This window comes from Chionomys nivalis, chromosome 9 (genome assembly GCF_950005125.1).
Source record: "Chionomys nivalis chromosome 9, mChiNiv1.1, whole genome shotgun sequence".
Taxonomy (NCBI): domain Eukaryota; kingdom Metazoa; phylum Chordata; class Mammalia; order Rodentia; family Cricetidae; genus Chionomys; species Chionomys nivalis.
The window spans coordinates 12,755,507-12,771,185 of record NC_080094.1 but is presented as its reverse complement, the minus strand read 5'-3'; the positions used below and the strand labels follow the sequence as shown (position 1 = coordinate 12,771,185).

The 15,679-nt window shown below is 49.3% G+C and overlaps 1 protein-coding gene across 2 annotated transcripts in view; it reads left to right on the top strand.

Moving 5' to 3' along the window:
- Eya2 (EYA transcriptional coactivator and phosphatase 2) overlaps positions 1–10,796 on the top strand; it is a 153,001-nt gene extending 142,205 nt beyond the window's left edge. For both annotated transcript variants that reach the window (XM_057780604.1, XM_057780605.1), the window contains exons 11-16: positions 83–141; positions 2,473–2,633; positions 4,809–4,923; positions 5,589–5,710; positions 8,295–8,395; positions 10,130–10,796. In XM_057780604.1, coding sequence (XP_057636587.1) covers positions 83–141; positions 2,473–2,633; positions 4,809–4,923; positions 5,589–5,710; positions 8,295–8,395; positions 10,130–10,210 — 639 coding nt within the window. In that variant the 3' untranslated portion in view covers positions 10,211–10,796. The remainder of the gene's footprint in view (positions 1–82; positions 142–2,472; positions 2,634–4,808; positions 4,924–5,588; positions 5,711–8,294; positions 8,396–10,129) is intronic.
- Positions 10,797–15,679: the final 4,883 nt, after the last annotated feature.

Genomic DNA, 15,679 nt, shown 5'->3' with positions numbered 1-15,679 from the left:
AAAAAAAAAAAATCAAACCAAAATATCCACCAGCTCCACTTCAGACTTACTGGCACACCTCTTCCTTATCATCTTTCCACAGGACTGTGACCAGATCCACGTGGATGATGTCTCATCTGATGACAATGGCCAGGACTTAAGGTAAGGATTTGGGGAGTCTAGCCAAGCATGGCTGCTCATGCTTTTAATTTTAGCACTCGGGAGGCAGGGGCAGGAGGATTTCTATGAGTTTGAGACCAGCCTGGTCTGCATCATGAGTTACGGGACAGTCAGGGCTATGTTGAGAGATCTTGTCTAATTTAGGGAGTCAAAACTTCTGTGCTTGAGCCGGGCGGTGGTGGTGCACGCCTTTAATCCCAGCACTTGGGAGGCAGAGGCAGGTGGATCTCTGTGAGTTCGAGGCCAGCCTGGTCTACAAGAGCTAGTTCCAGGACAGGCTCCAAAGCTACATAGAAACGCTGTCTCGGGAAAAAAAAAAAAAAAAAAAAAAACCTTCTATGCTTGGGCATAGCTCAGAGATACAGTGTTTGCCCAATCTTGGGAGGCTAAGGCGGAAGGCTGGCAAGAACAAAGCCTACCTGGGCTGCAGAGTGAGTTCAAAGCCAGCCTGGGCAACCTAGCAAAATCCTGTCACAGTAAGTTAACAAGAATAGACTAGGGCTGGGCGGTGGTGGCGCACGCCTTTAATCCCAGCACTCGGGAGGCAGAGGCAGGCGGATCTCTGTGAGTTCGAGACCAGCCTGGTCTACAAGAGCTAGTTCCAGGACAGGCTCCAAAACCACAGAGAAACCCTGTCTCGAAAAAAACCAAAAAAAAAAAAAAAAAAAAAAAAAAAAAAAGAATAGACTAGGGCTATAACTCAGTGGTAGGATGCATGCTTGGCATTGGCTTAACCCCAAATGTGTTCATAGTAACCTAAGAGAGAAATGGATGCTCTCATTGTCTGTAGCAGAGACTGCCCCCCACTCCTGCTCCAAGCTGAGGAGTTCGCTAGGCTGAGAAGTTCCCGTCCCACTTATAAACCTCAGCACAAGACAAACTGGATTCTTGGCTTTACCACAGAAAGGATAAACCAATATGGATTTTTTAAAATTAATTTTACTGTGTGCAGGTATGGTCATCTGAGCATGCGTGTGTAGAGCCGCAGGTTACATGTCCTCCTCTTCATCTTCCACTTTTTTTTAGTTTATTTTTGATATGGAATTTCTCAGTAAACCTGAACTTACTATTTCGGCTAAGTCGACTGGCCAACACCCCAGGAGCCTCCTGTCTCTGTCTCTCAAGCACCCTCCAGCACTGAGGTCACAGGACTCCATGAGCTGCATTCTTCGTGGATGCTGAGAATCTAAACTCAGGTCCTCTTGCTTGCTCAGCAGGCAGTTCACCCGCTGAACCATCCCCTAGTCCCAGATTTTAAGCACAGAGTTTGATGGACAGAGAGATGTTTAGGGAAACAATAAGACTCAAAGGAGAGGCCATTTTATTGTCCTTACCATGGGAGAGGTAGGCAAGTAGGTAGATAGATGATATATAGATAGATAAATAGTTGATAGATGATAGATAGATAGATAGATAGATAGATAGATAGATAGATAGATAGATAGATAGATAGATGATAGATAGATAGATAGATAGATAGATAGATAGATAGCTGATAGATGGAGAGATACCTGGGAGATAAGTAATAAATGGTTATAGATAATAGATTAGTGATTACTAGGTATTAGGTAGATGATAGATAATGATTGACTGAATGATATTAGAAAGATTGATGATTGATAGATTATAGATAGATGATCAAGAAATTGATGACTGACAGATGAAAGATGATAGATGGTTGATACATGACTTGATTGATTGATTGATTGATTGATTGATTGATTGATTGCACAAAGACAGATGTTGCCATCTGTAAGATCCTGTGACTGAGTTGGTTTGGGATTTAATTAACAAGGTTTAAAGATTAAGAAAAGCTCAAAATTTAAGCGAAGTTTAAAACTTAAGTAAAGGTACACGAGCCAGTTTACTTATCCCTCTTATCTTCAAGACTTTCCTTTTGTAAATGAATGAATGCGTTTGAGGCGTGTTGTTTAGATTTAGGGATGAGAAAGGCATGCCAATAAGGTCAGACTCAAGGTTACAGACACTCTGGCCCTCAGTAAGCACAGTTCACTGGTGCTTAAAATTCCATGGGACAAAGACGGAGACTTTCTCAAGCTTGTCCATTGTGTGCAGGGGCGGCAGTAGTTCCCCAACAGAGTCTAGGGGTGCAGTCTGATGCCCAAAGACAGAAGCAAGAGCTTTGCTCGGTCCCAGCAAGCATGCAGCCATCTTCAAAATGAAATGAGAAACTCCCCCCTCTAGATCCATATTCAGGCACCCTGAGTGTATTCGTTCAGGGACCCAAGGCCACCACAGGCCCAGGGACCTGGGTCTCCCCACACTAATGCCACCCCTCTCCTGTCTCTCCAGCACATACAACTTCTCCACTGATGGTTTCCACAGCACGGCACCGGGGGCCAGCTTGTGCCTGAGTACAGGTGTGCATGGCGGTGTGGACTGGATGAGGAAACTCGCCTTCCGCTACCGCCGGGTGAAGGAAATGTACAACACCTACCGCAACAACGTGGGTGGTGAGTGACCAGCCGGATAGAGGAGATGGGCGAGTACACGGAAGACTGAGCTAGGTGCTCCTGGACCCTGCTGCGGGCCAGGCACCATTTTGGAAGATTCTGGATGACTACAGAATACCAGTGGGCTGTCTGGCTTGATGTGTATATGTGTGTGTATGTGTGAGTGTGCTCACGCACACTGTATGGATGTGTACATGGATGTGTACACAAGTGCATGCAGGTACATAGTGTATATGTGCACGTGGAAGCTGGTGTCTATTGTCTTCCTCAATCACTCCCCACCTTACTTTTTGGGACAGGGTCTCTCACGGAGCCTAGGCTTGCGGTTAGACTGGGCTAGCTGGCCAGCAAGTCCCAGGGGCCCTCTTGTCCCAGCCTCTAATCACTGGGATTACAGGCTGGTGCTTTTTACAAGATGCTGGGCATCTGGACTCGGGTCCACAGGCATGCACGGGGGAAGCACACTAGCTACTGAGCCATCACCCTAGTCTTTGCTGACTTCTGACGCGGAGCCTTTCTGTGTAGCCAAGATAGCCTTGATCTCACAGCGGTCCTTCTGCGTTGGCCTCCCAAATGTGGTTACAAATGTCTCCCAACCAGTCCCAGCCTCCTTGATGTCACATCTTGTCCCAGAACACTCGGTCCCCATGGAGTCCTCTTAACACCACCAAAGCCACTTAGATGGCAGACTGTATCTGCTCCTAGAAGAATACAGACTCCTGGTTCGCTCCCATCACCTACCAAGGCTGCCACTCAGGGTAGGCCATGGTCCCTCCAAGCCAGGCAGTTTGAGGACAAAGGACTGTCTCTGGAGCAGTCACCACAATTAAACTATTTACAAATGCATGACCCGGGCTGTCTCAGGATACAGGGCAGCACTGTGACCCAATAAGTCTCCCCCAGCACAGACGGGCTCAGCACCAAGCAAGTGTCCGTCACCCTGTCACCCAGGATGGCCCTATGGTATCCCACAAGTTCCCCTGGCCCTGACTTGTGGGAGCAGAGAGCCAGGAGGCTAAACAGACCTCAAACACATGATCATGGACTTTTAAATCCTAGCGCGAAGCCCTGGGAAAAGGTCGAGAGCTTGAGCGAGGATACACTGGCGGGACTTAACCCGAGTTGTTGGTAGAGGACTTAGCTGGGTAAAAGATGAGGAGGACAAAAAGAAAACAGTAATGGGGATCTGTAATGGAGCATGCGAAGGTCCTGAGGTAGGCACACACCTAGTGTGTGTGACTGAGAATGAACCCTGAGGCTAGAAGAGAAAGACACTAGAGCTCTGGCTGGGAGGTGAGGCTGGCTGCTCCAACAGGATCATCCAGAGACTCTGGACTTCATCTGAAAGCCTGGCTGAGAAAGACAGTTCAGAAACATCCAGGTAGGGCTCCAGAGGCAGCGGCCAGAACTACCGTCGTTCTTTCTTCCTGTGCTAAGCAAATGTGTCAACCCTTTGCAGGGCTTGGTTCTGCATCTAAAGGACAGAACACAATTAGTGCCCCCTCTGGGGCTTCTGTGAGGATGAGAGGAAGGAGGTCACACTAAAAGCCCATGCTCTGTCCATAGTAAGAGCCCAGTAGAGTTAGTCGTTAGCGTCTTCTGCTCTGTCTTTGTGTCCATCTTAATGGTTCCAGCCTTCAGCTCCATACATTCGGTGCTTGTCACAATACCAAGCACATAGAAGACAATCTCGAAATATTGCATGGATTTGGGCTGGGGGGGAAGGTAGATGGGCAGGGAGGATAGGTGGGTGGGCGGGTCAGATGGAGGGGTGGGCAGATGGGTGGGTGGGTTAGATGGGTAGATGGATGGATGGGTGAGTGGGTGGATGTGTGGAGGGTTAGATGGGTAGAAAGATGATGGGTGGGTAGAAGGATGGATGGGTGGGTGGTTGGATGGGTGGGTGGGTTAGATGTGTAGATAGATGGAAAGGTAGGTGGGTGGGTGGTTGGATGGATGGGGGTGGGTGGGTGGGTGGGAAGGTGGATGGTTGGGTGGGTTAGATGGTGGCTGGGTGGCTGGGCAGATAGTTGGATGTATAAATAGTGGATGTTCTGAGAATGAAGAAGATCGGTGAAATTGAGTTGAGCGTGAATGATTTGAGCTCCACTACTCTCCCCGCACCCCCGAGTTTTTTCTAACATGAGAACATCCTCTTTATTCCCTTTACCTCAGGCTTGATAGGCGCTCCCAAAAGAGAGACGTGGCTGCAGCTGCGCGCCGAGCTGGAGGCCCTGACTGACCTCTGGCTCACCCACTCCCTGAAGGCCCTCAACCTCATCAACTCTCGGCAAGTGGCCACCCCTCACCCCTGCACAGTGGTGACATCTCCATTCCCTCGCTTGGCAGGACACGTGGAGGGGCTTTCCCGACTCGACTCTAGGTTGCTGGTTTCCCAGGGTGGGCTAGAACTTAACTCTTCAAGGCCCAGTGGACACCTGCTGGGACCTCAGGAGCCTTCCAGGCTCAGAACTGTGCTATTCTGTGGAAGTCAGCCCTCACCTGTCCAGACAATGTCACATGGCCTGGAGCCTTGTAACCAATGAACTTGCAGCTCTTAAAATAGATTCTTGCTTCTAAGGAAGGAAGGAAACTGGGGCACACCTTCAATCCCAGCACTCAGGAGGCAGAAGCGGGCAGAGATCTCTGTGAGTTCAAGGCCAGCCTGGTTTACAGAGCCAGTTCTAGACCAGCCAGAGCTATACAAGGAGATCCTGTCTCAAAACCATATAAATGAATGAATGAGGAAGGCACCACCCCACTGCACATCAAGGTCAGGCAGCCTCAGGCCAGAAGCAGCGACAGTGACCCTGGGCATCACCTTACCTGAAAGCTGAAAGCAGCCCAGCCAGATGATACCCTGCCCCTACCTAGATCCTGCCATAACTCACCCGCGCTTCAGGAGTGGCCTGGTAGTGCCTTTGGGTCTGACACAAAGTTGCCTTTGTTCCCCAGACCCAACTGTGTCAATGTGTTGGTCACCACTACTCAACTGATCCCAGCACTGGCCAAGGTCCTGCTGTACGGCCTGGGCTCCATATTCCCCATTGAGAACATCTACAGTGCAACCAAGACAGGTAGGAGGGGCTGGGGTCGGGCACGGAAGGAACTCTCACCCCCAGCTAGTAGGGCTCGGGCCTCAAACAACCCTCATACCCTCCAACAACGGAGCTGATCTCTGAGCACGGGTCGGGAGAGACAAGAATCAGACAGAGCCTTGTTTGCTCTCAGTCCCTTGCTGAGTCCTTGACAAATCCAAGGAATGGTGGTGGCTTTCTTTTTCTTATGAGGAGGCTCACTTTTTAATTCTTTTTTTTTTTCACTTTTTAATTCTTATGTTCCAAATGCACAGGACTGAAAAAAATAAACCTAAAGGTTGGAGAGATGGCTGAGCAGTTAAGAGCACAGGCCGCTCTTCTAAAGGACCAGAGTTCAATTCCCAGCACCGACATGACAGCTTACCACTATCTGTAACTCCAATTACAGGGGAGCTGACACCCTAACACAGATGTACATGCAGGCAAAACACTAATGCACATATAAAATAAAAATAATAAATTATGAAAAGATAACAAACCTAGGTCTGGGGAGAAGGCCTAGTGGGTAGCATGGAGACCCGAGTTCAGATGCCCAGTGACCACCTGAAAAAGCACTGGGCATGGTGGCACAAGACTTTGATCCCAACACTCAGGAGGCAGAGGCACATGAATCCCTGTGAGTCTGAGGACAGCCTAGTCTACACAGCGAGTTCCAGGCCAGTCGAGGTTACATAGTAAGACCTTGTCTCAAGAAAACCAAACAAAAGCACACACACAAAAAACAAAACAAACTAGGCATAGCTTACATGCTTGTAACCCCAGCACTGAGCAGGCATAGCCAGCCAGCCTAGATGAATTGAAGAGCTCCAAGTTCAGTGAGAGACCCTCTCTCAAAAAACTAAGATGGAAAGCCGGGCGGTGGTGGCGCACGCCTTTAATCCCAGCACTTGGGAGGCAGAGGCAGGCGGATCTCTGTGAGTTCGAGACCAGCCTGGTCTACAAGAGTTCCAGGACAGGCTCCAAAACCACAGAGAAACCCTGTCTCGAAAAACACAAAAAAAAAAAAAAAAAAAAAAAACTAAGGTGGAGAGAGATCTGGAAGACTGTGGACATTGACCTCTGGCATCCACAGCACCCACGTGGGCAAGAGCACCCATGCACACATACATGCATACACCACACATACACACAAAATCTAGTTAGTTGAGATGGTTTTATTTATTTATTTTTAAATTGCATTCTTTTATTTTGTGTGTGTGTATGATGCATTTTGTTTGTTGTATGTACACATGTATGTGTGCATGGACATACACAGGCCTGTGTATGCAGAGGCCAGAGGACGTCAGGGAGCCTCCTGTATCACTTTCCCTCCAACTCCATCTTTTAATCCGGTGTCTCCCTGAACCTGGGCCTTGGGTTTATTTAGGCTAGGCTGGCAGCCAGCAAGCCATGGCTACCTGTCAGCATGCACATATGTGGGCGTGGCATGAGTGTGCATGCGTGGGTATGTAAAGGACAATGCCTGGATTGTTACATGGGTGCTGGGATCTGAACTCGGGTCCTCATACTTACACAGCAAGCATTCTTACCAGCTAAGTCATTGCTCTTTTTTTTTGTTTTGTTTGTTTATTTGTTTTGTTTTGTTTTTTTGAGACAGGGTTTCTCTTGGCTTTGGAGCCTTTCCTGGAACTAGATCTTGCAGACCATAGACCAGGCTGGCCTCAAACTCACAGAGATCCATCTGCCTCTGCCTCCAGAGTGCTGGGATTAAAGCCGTGAGCCACCACCACCTGGCTTCATTTTCCTTTCTTTTTAACTTTTCATTGTGGGCAAACAACAATATGATTATTTTCCGTGGTTCTGAGAATTGAACTCAGCGCCTTGCTCACTCTAGGCAAAAGTTCTACCACTGAGCTACATCCCCAGTCCTCCTAGCTTTATTTTATTTTATTTATTTATTTATTTTTGGTTTTTTGAGACAGGGTTTCTCTGTGGTTTTGGAGCCTGTCCTGGAACTAGCTCTTGTAGACCAGGCTGGTCTCGAACTCACAGAGATCTGCCTGCCTCTGCCTCCCAAGTGCTAGGATTAAAGGCGTGCGCCACCACCGCCCGGCTCCCTCCTGGCTTTATTTTTTATTTTGAGATAGGGGCTCACTAAGTTGACTACTCTGGCCTTGAACACCCTAGTACCGGGGGCGGCTTTAAACTTGTGTTTTTTCTGCCTCAGCCTTTCAGGTAGCTGAAATGGCAAGCCTGTACCACCACACACTTGGCAACAATATAAACATTTTTGCTATTGTACATTTTGGGTTTGCAATAATAGGGACTAAAGGTGCGGCAGGACAGCGGGTTCTTTGTTAATGTACATTGCCAAGGCCCAAACAGCAGCATCATAGCCGGGAACCTGCCTTCCACCCTGCTCAGGCTCTTCCGACAAGCTGCTCAGATTCTCTGGGTGGCTGGAGTTGGCCGCCTTCCAGGGAAGCTAATGGCAGTGTTGAGCTTGCTGTAGGACGGATGACAGGGTGGCAGTGGCTGCCCTGGATAGCTGTCACCTACACTGTTTCACCCTTTGTGGGAACTCGGAGCTCTGATCTCCTCTCTTCCTCTCCACTCCGCGCAGGCAAGGAGAGCTGCTTCGAGAGAATCATGCAGAGATTTGGCCGCAAAGCTGTCTACATTGTGATAGGTGACGGGGTAGAAGAAGAGCAAGGAGCCAAGAAGGTACCTGCGGCCTTGAGCGGCACGCCTGCAGCGCATACACACACACACACACACACACACACACACACACGGGCTCCGCTCTCCTAGGCGGCTCACTTTTGCAGATCCGTCCTGAGTAATTTCCTCCCACAAATCCCCCTTATGGCCCTGGCCACTGCCCCTGGCATCCTGGCCTGGTTCTGGACCCCAGGGACACTGTGGATCAGCAGGGCCAACGCACGTGCGGGCATTTTATTTCATGCTCGGCGCGGCAGGTTCCAAGAACGCTTCCCAGCTAATAAAGGCAGCATTAGGCTAATGAAAAAGACAATCCCACATCTGTGATCTCAGCCTCCAGCAGAGCACAGGGGCCTTTTTGGAAAAGAAACAGCTGCCCGGACCCTGGATCTGGCCCTGTCAACAGCACCCCAGAGAGTTGCCACCCCCACCCCAAGGCCAGGCAAGCTCCTAGTTAATGTCCCTAAGCTTAATTCAGGGACCTGCTTTCTCCCCTCACTGCCATTTAACAGATCCCAAGGAAATGCAAATGTGTTTAGGGTCCCTCAGGGAAAGAGAAGAGGCAAGGCCCAGGAGGCCGCCCTGCTATTCTCTCCCTGACAGAAAGACTTCAGTCTGTCCCTCCAAGCCAGCTAGGTCCCCTGACCTAGGGTCCACAGCTGCCATCTTTTTCCTCCAATTGCCCTTGTCCCCTCTTGTCACAGAACAATGGTCTCTGATGTTGCAGCCAGTATGAGGGCTGTGTTAGCTGAGCACCGACTGTATGCTACCCACCTCTCAGCCAGCACACAGACTGAGCACCTACTGTATGCTACCCACCACTCAGCCAGCACACAGACTGAGCACCTACTGTATGCTACTCACCACACAGCCAGCACACAGACTGAGGACCCGAAATGCAACATGCATGACAGGGGGTAACAATAGCTTAGGGTAGGGGGATGAAACAGACTGGACATAGGGATTAGCCAGGTGAGGGGGCAGGTGACAGGCCCAGGTAGTGGTCAAACAAAGACAGGACAGCGTGTGAGCTGAAGATCTGCAGGCAAGGGTGCTGCCGCGGTAGGCAGGGCAGGGCTGGAGGAGAGATCAGGGAAGCTGCCCAGGCGCCAGAAGGGCTACGGGCACTATGGAAAGAAAGTCTTTTCAAAGCGTATCTTCCAAACTTTAAGTTCACCACGCAGGGCTGGGGAGATGGCTCAGCAGATAAAGGGGTGGTTCCTGCCGTGTGAACATGAGGGCCTGAGTTCACGTTCTCTATATCTTTGTAAAAAGTGTGTGTGTGTGTGTGTGTGTGTCTGGGCACTGGGAGGGGGCGGGCATTAAGAAAAAAAGGTGGATCCCAGTCTAGCTGAGCTCTGAGTTCAGTGAGAAACCCTGTCTCAGGAAACAAGTTGGAAAGCCATAGATGAAGACAATTGACATTCTTCACTGGCCCAAGAAAAACCCTTCTTGGGACACCCTCCCCCTCAGGCACCAGCAGAACAGAAACTCCCATTCTTCTTTCAAGGCCTGATACAAACTTACACCAATCTCTAGGCCACCCCAACCCATCTACTGCCACCCAAACAGAGGCTGCCTCTCAAGATGTTTTGCACCTGCTGTTCCCTGGGGGAGCAGAGAGGCTGGGCCTCACCGGGGGATGCTGGGCACATGGGGCCTGCCGTTACTCTGGGACCCTCCAGGCTGGCTGGGCAACTTGTATGAGCACGCCTAACCGGACACTTTCTGCCGTAGCACAACATGCCCTTCTGGAGGATATCCTGCCATGCTGACTTGGAGGCTCTGAGGCACGCCCTGGAACTGGAGTATCTATAGCAGCGAGGGGGGGCAGCCCCCGCCTGCCACCCACCACCGGGGCCCCGTCATCTCACTCCATGAGAGCCCTAGACACCAAATTCTGGGTAGGGGCCCGGACACCAGGGGACGCGTCCCACAGCCTTCTCAGAAGTGTTCTCTTCCCTTGGGGACAGAGTCAGGCTGTGTTGTGAAACCCAGAGGCCCAGATGAGGGAGGGTCAGCTGGGGAGGGCACGGGGGGCAGCTCATCTTGGTTTCTTGTTTTTATTTATGGACTGATCCCATCCCTCACGTCACCAGCTGGTCCCTGTGCTGTGGTTTCTTGGCTGTTAGTCTGGTTTGGGGTTCTACACTGGCTGTGCGGTGGTTCCCAGTTCTGTGCTTCAGGGACAATCATTCAGTAGACGTTGGTGAGGGAGGCCATCTGGGGCTGTGGGGACGCCTCTTGCTTACTTTTCATTTTTCCAAGCCCCTCCCTGATGTCATGTGGACAGTGCGCGCGTGCCTTATGCCGCCATCTTATTTTGTAGGAAAAGGGGGACCCCGGGAAGGAAGAGGTACTCTGTGCTGATGGATAAAGGCATTAAATAAAGCCACGTTTACATTTGAAGGTGGAAGATTGTGGTGACTTTTACCTTTTGTTTAGGCTTCCACGTGTTGACCTTTTCAAGTTGCAAAATAATAAAATCCAGTTTGAACCTGAACTGGTTTCAGTGACATGGGGAGGGGGCCTCAGCTACAGCACACAGTGTCTGCATCTCCTAGACCAAATCTGAGCCCTGTTCTATCCAAGAAGCTAGACTTAGGGATGTTGGCATTAAAACGAAACACATTGCTCTCACTTCAAAGGACATAAGAGACAGTCTGTTCTACTGCCAAATAAGAGTGGCCACGGCTCGGGGGTACATATTAGGTTACCCCAAATTCCATATCCCAGCATGGTGACAGTCTCATGAAGTCTCATAACAGCAGAACAAAGAAGGGCATAAACTCAGACATCTTTAAATGCGCACTGGGGGGAGTGTCGAGCTAGGACGGGTTGTTGCAGAGCTAGGCGACCTCTCCTGCCAGCCTCCTGCTGTGTGATGCTCAGCTTTCGCGCTGGTGGAACACGTGGTCTGTCGACGCATTCCAAAGGTTTCAACTCTTGTTCACAAAGATGTTAGGTCAGGCACAGTTTGGTACAAGAAATGGCTGTTTGGGGGGCCAAGGATAGCCTAAGATAAATTGTAATTGGGCTCTGGACCCACAGTGCTCCAACCTCTCAGCAATCGCTGAAGGTCTACAGTGTGAGCCAGCTTTTAATGGAAGCTCCCGATCAGACAATGACTTCTTTTCTGGGAACTCTAGACCTCCTGGCTTGATTTGCTCAAGAACAGACAGCTGAGGGGGCTGGTCCCTCAAAGGAAAGCCACCAGCAATGGTGAGCTATTACCAAACAACCTAGGGAAAGGGTAGTGAGCTGCCAAATGTTCTATAGTAACGCCAAATCCATCTATCTCGTCATGGGCCTTGGCTTTGATGTGGACAGGATATAGGTTAATGAGCCAGTGTCCGGGGCAGGAAGGACATCAGAGAGGTGCTGAGGACATCATGTTGCTACGCAGGACCAAGTCCATCTGACTGACACATGGGCTCCTCCGTGAAGGAAAATCCAGGGTCCCTGGAGCCACACTGAAGGAGATGGACTTTGTCATGGGAGCCTCGGAACTAGAGGATTGTCACCAGAAGACTGTCAGCAAGTGTGGTAGGCACTTCCTGATTAGACTCTACATCACATTACAGAATATTTCGGTAGACAAAGGAAGGCACGCACAACAGTGGTCTTGTAGGATCGCATGCCATAGCTTCAGCTGTCAACTTGACACAAACCTGGAAAGGAAGAATTGGCCTGATCAAAATGGCCTGTGGCCGAGTCCTGCAAGGCCTTTTCTTAATTGCTAATTGAAGTAGGAGGGCCCCACCCACTATGGGAGGTGCCATCCCTAGGCAGGTGGGCCTGGACTATATAAGACAGGCAGCTGAGCAAGCCAGTAAGCTGAGTTCCTCCGTGGTCTCCACTTCAGTTCCTGCATCTACGCTCCCGCCTTGACTTCTCTCGCTGATGGACTGTGACCTGGAAGTGTGAACCAAATAAATCCTTTCCTTCCTTATGTTGCTTTTGGTCAGTGCTTTCACCCAGTAGCAGAAAGCAAACCAGGGCACCGTCGTGGTCACGTGATGATAATTGCCTAACATTTATCCCTAAGTAACTGTGGAGCTGGAGATGGCTGGGTGTGTGGTCAGGTGGGTCATGGCTGTTGGATGGTTAAGCAGGTGGGTCAGGAGTGGGTACATGCTCAAGTGAATGGTTACTTGAGCCGCTGGAAGACAAAGATGAATGGATGGATAGGTGCCTCTGTTGAGTGCCGAGTTGGAGGGCTGGATAGATCCTGGGCACATTGATGAACAGAAGGTTGTGGGGAGCTGATGAGCGGTTGGGTGATGAAGTGAACAGAGGGACAATGGCTGGATTAATGGTTAGAAATAATGGATAAGGGGCTGGAGAGATGGCTCAGAGGTTAAAAGCACTAGCTATTCTTCCAGAGATCATGAGTTCAATTCCCAGCATCTACATGGTGCCTCCCAGGTACCTATAATGAGATCTGGTGCCCTCTTCTGACATACAGGCATGCAGAATGCTGTATACAAAATAAATAATCTTTTTTTTTAAAAAAAAGAAAAGAAAAAAATAACGGATAGATGGTGGAGTAGGGAACAAATGAGTAATGAGTCGCTTTGGAAGGCATGTTGGTTACTTTCCTCATTGCTGGGACAACATGCATGACAAGAACAACCTAAGGAAGGGAGGGCATATCTTATTCACAGCTGGAGGCGGCTGGTCACACTCAACCACAGTCAGGAAGTCGAGCCGGGCGGTGGTGGCGCACGCCTTTAATTCCAGCACTCGGGAGGCAGAGGCAGGCGGATCTCTGTGAGTTCTAGGCCAGCCTGGTCTACAGAGCTAGTTCCAGGACAGGCTCCCAAAACCACAGAGAAACCCTGTCTCGAAAAACCGAAAAACCAGAAAAAAAAAAAAAAAAAAAAAAAAAGGAAGTCGAAAGATGAACGCTGGTGCTCAGTTCACTGTCTCCTTTTTATGCCATTTGGACCCCACCCCAAGGCTGGGTATACAGATGTCAGATGGCTTATGGTTCAGACAGGAAGCTAAATGGAAGCAGAGTGTAAGAAGGTACCCAGGCAACCATGTGAGTGGAGTATGGGATGGTCAGACAGAAACAGAATGGATGGATGGGTGGATGGATGAATAGATGGATGAATAGATGGATGAATAGATGGATGAATAGATGGATGGATGGGCAGGTAGGTATGTGGATGGATGGATGGATAGATAGGTGGATGGATATGTAGATATATTTATATATAGATAAGCGGATGAGTAGCTAGATGAGTGGTAGACAGACAGATGTGTAGATGGTAGGTAGGTGAAAGGTAGATGAAGCCAGGCGGTGGTGGCACACGCCTTTAATCCCAGCACTCGGGAGGCAGAGGCAGGTGAATCCCTGGGAGTTCTAGGCCAGCCTGGTCTACAAGAGCTAGTTCCAGGACAGCTAGGACTGTTATGCAGGGAAACCTTGTCTCGAAAAACAAAAACAAAAGGCAGATGAATAGATGAGTAGCTGGCAGAGGCCTGAGGTAGCCCCTGTTGAAAAGACCAGCTGATGGGATCCTATGCGCAGCCTCTTGAAAGAGAGAAGGGTCCCAGTACCTGTCCTGGGGGTAAATTCCTGGAATCTTCTTGCTGGAAAACATTTAGTTTTTTTAGGGTATTTATTTATTATTTTTATTTTTGAGGCAGGATCTCACTATGTAACCTGGCTGTCCTGGAACTTTCTCTGTAGACAGAGCTGGCCTTAAACTCAGAGATCTGCCTGACTCTGCCTCCTTAGTGCTGGGACTAAAAGTGTGACAATGCCCAGCTTAATTTTTTATTTTTAAAATAGGGCCTCACCATGTAGTTCAGACTGGTCTTGAACTCTGGCAATCCTCCTGCCTCAGCAGGAGGGCTGGGATCACAGACATGGGCCACCATACCTGACTCAAGAGATTTTAGCTTGTAATACAAAACATGGCTCTGAGCTCTCAAAGCCTTGCCAGTCTGGGGTGGCAGACTAGAAGCAGGCACTGGGATCGCATGCTGTAGATGATGCAGAATAAGGAATCTGTGAACTGGTTGTTCAGCACTATGCATATGACATTTGGGCTCAGACAGGATGGAGACCAGAGAAATCCTTCTAAGGAAAGGACTGAAGACAGGAAAGTGGGGGAGAGGAACGGATAGGACAAAGGAACCTTAAGGAAGTGCTGGGGGCCAAGGCTAAAGCAGAGGCTATGTGGGACCCAGTTGGCCTTGGATTGGGGATCTTATTTTAGATCTCATGAAAAGACCTGGGAGGATAAAGACCACTGTGTGGTCTAACTGACGCTTTCCACACACCCGGCTTTGAAGGGGATATTGTGGCCTGGTCACAGGGCTCCTTCCTGGATTTCAAGTTTTGTTATTAGGTTTTTCATTTTATGAGCAACATAAACTTTATGGCACAGATCTCAAATCTCACCATCATGATGTCTTTACACGACTCCATTGAGGTAGTTACATCACATGGATCAAACAGAAGAGTCCGAAAGGCCTGCCTGCTCCTGCCCCCTCGGCTCCACACCTCCACTGCACTGGTTTCTGTCTCTGGGCCTGGTGCAGATGGGCTTAATTGGAATGTCCCCTTGGTGCTTAGCTTCCTTCCTGTGGAATGTCCCCAGGTACAGTCATGTGGTGGCTTGAACCCATAGTGTATTCTGACTAAGATGCAGCCTTGAATAAGATCTGGACCTGCTAAGTATGCTTGTTACCCAGGCGGTGGGGAGGGAGGGTCATGAGTTCAAGGTCAACCAGAATACTTGGCGAGACTTGTCTAAAAAAAAAATTAGAAAGATGACAGATAAATTTATAGGTTGAGTGATGTCAGATAGATAGATAGATAGATAGATAGATAGATAGATAGATAGATAGATAGATAGATAGATAGATAGATAGATAGATTTAATTTATAGGTTGATTAATGACTGATAGATGATAGAATAAATCACTTTCCACAGGGCAGTCAGCACCAGTGGTGCTATGCTCACCAGTGACCACCAGGCGGCAGTGTGACCACAAACTGGCCAAGCTGTGGGACCAGGAACCAGCAGTAGAATGAACCCGGCCTGACAGGATTTTGCAGAGCCACAGAGCCGCACTACCCGAGAGTTAACAGAAGGGCACCTTTGTCAGTGGCCCCCTCTCAGACACGCTGTCTCTGGAGACAACAGGAATGGTGGGCCGACAGCAATGCAAACTTAAATGTGGGCTCTCCTTTTCCACGATAAAATTGGTCATCGTAGTTTAGATTGTTCGGAGAAATGCTACTTATTTTATTTTTGTTTGGGGGGT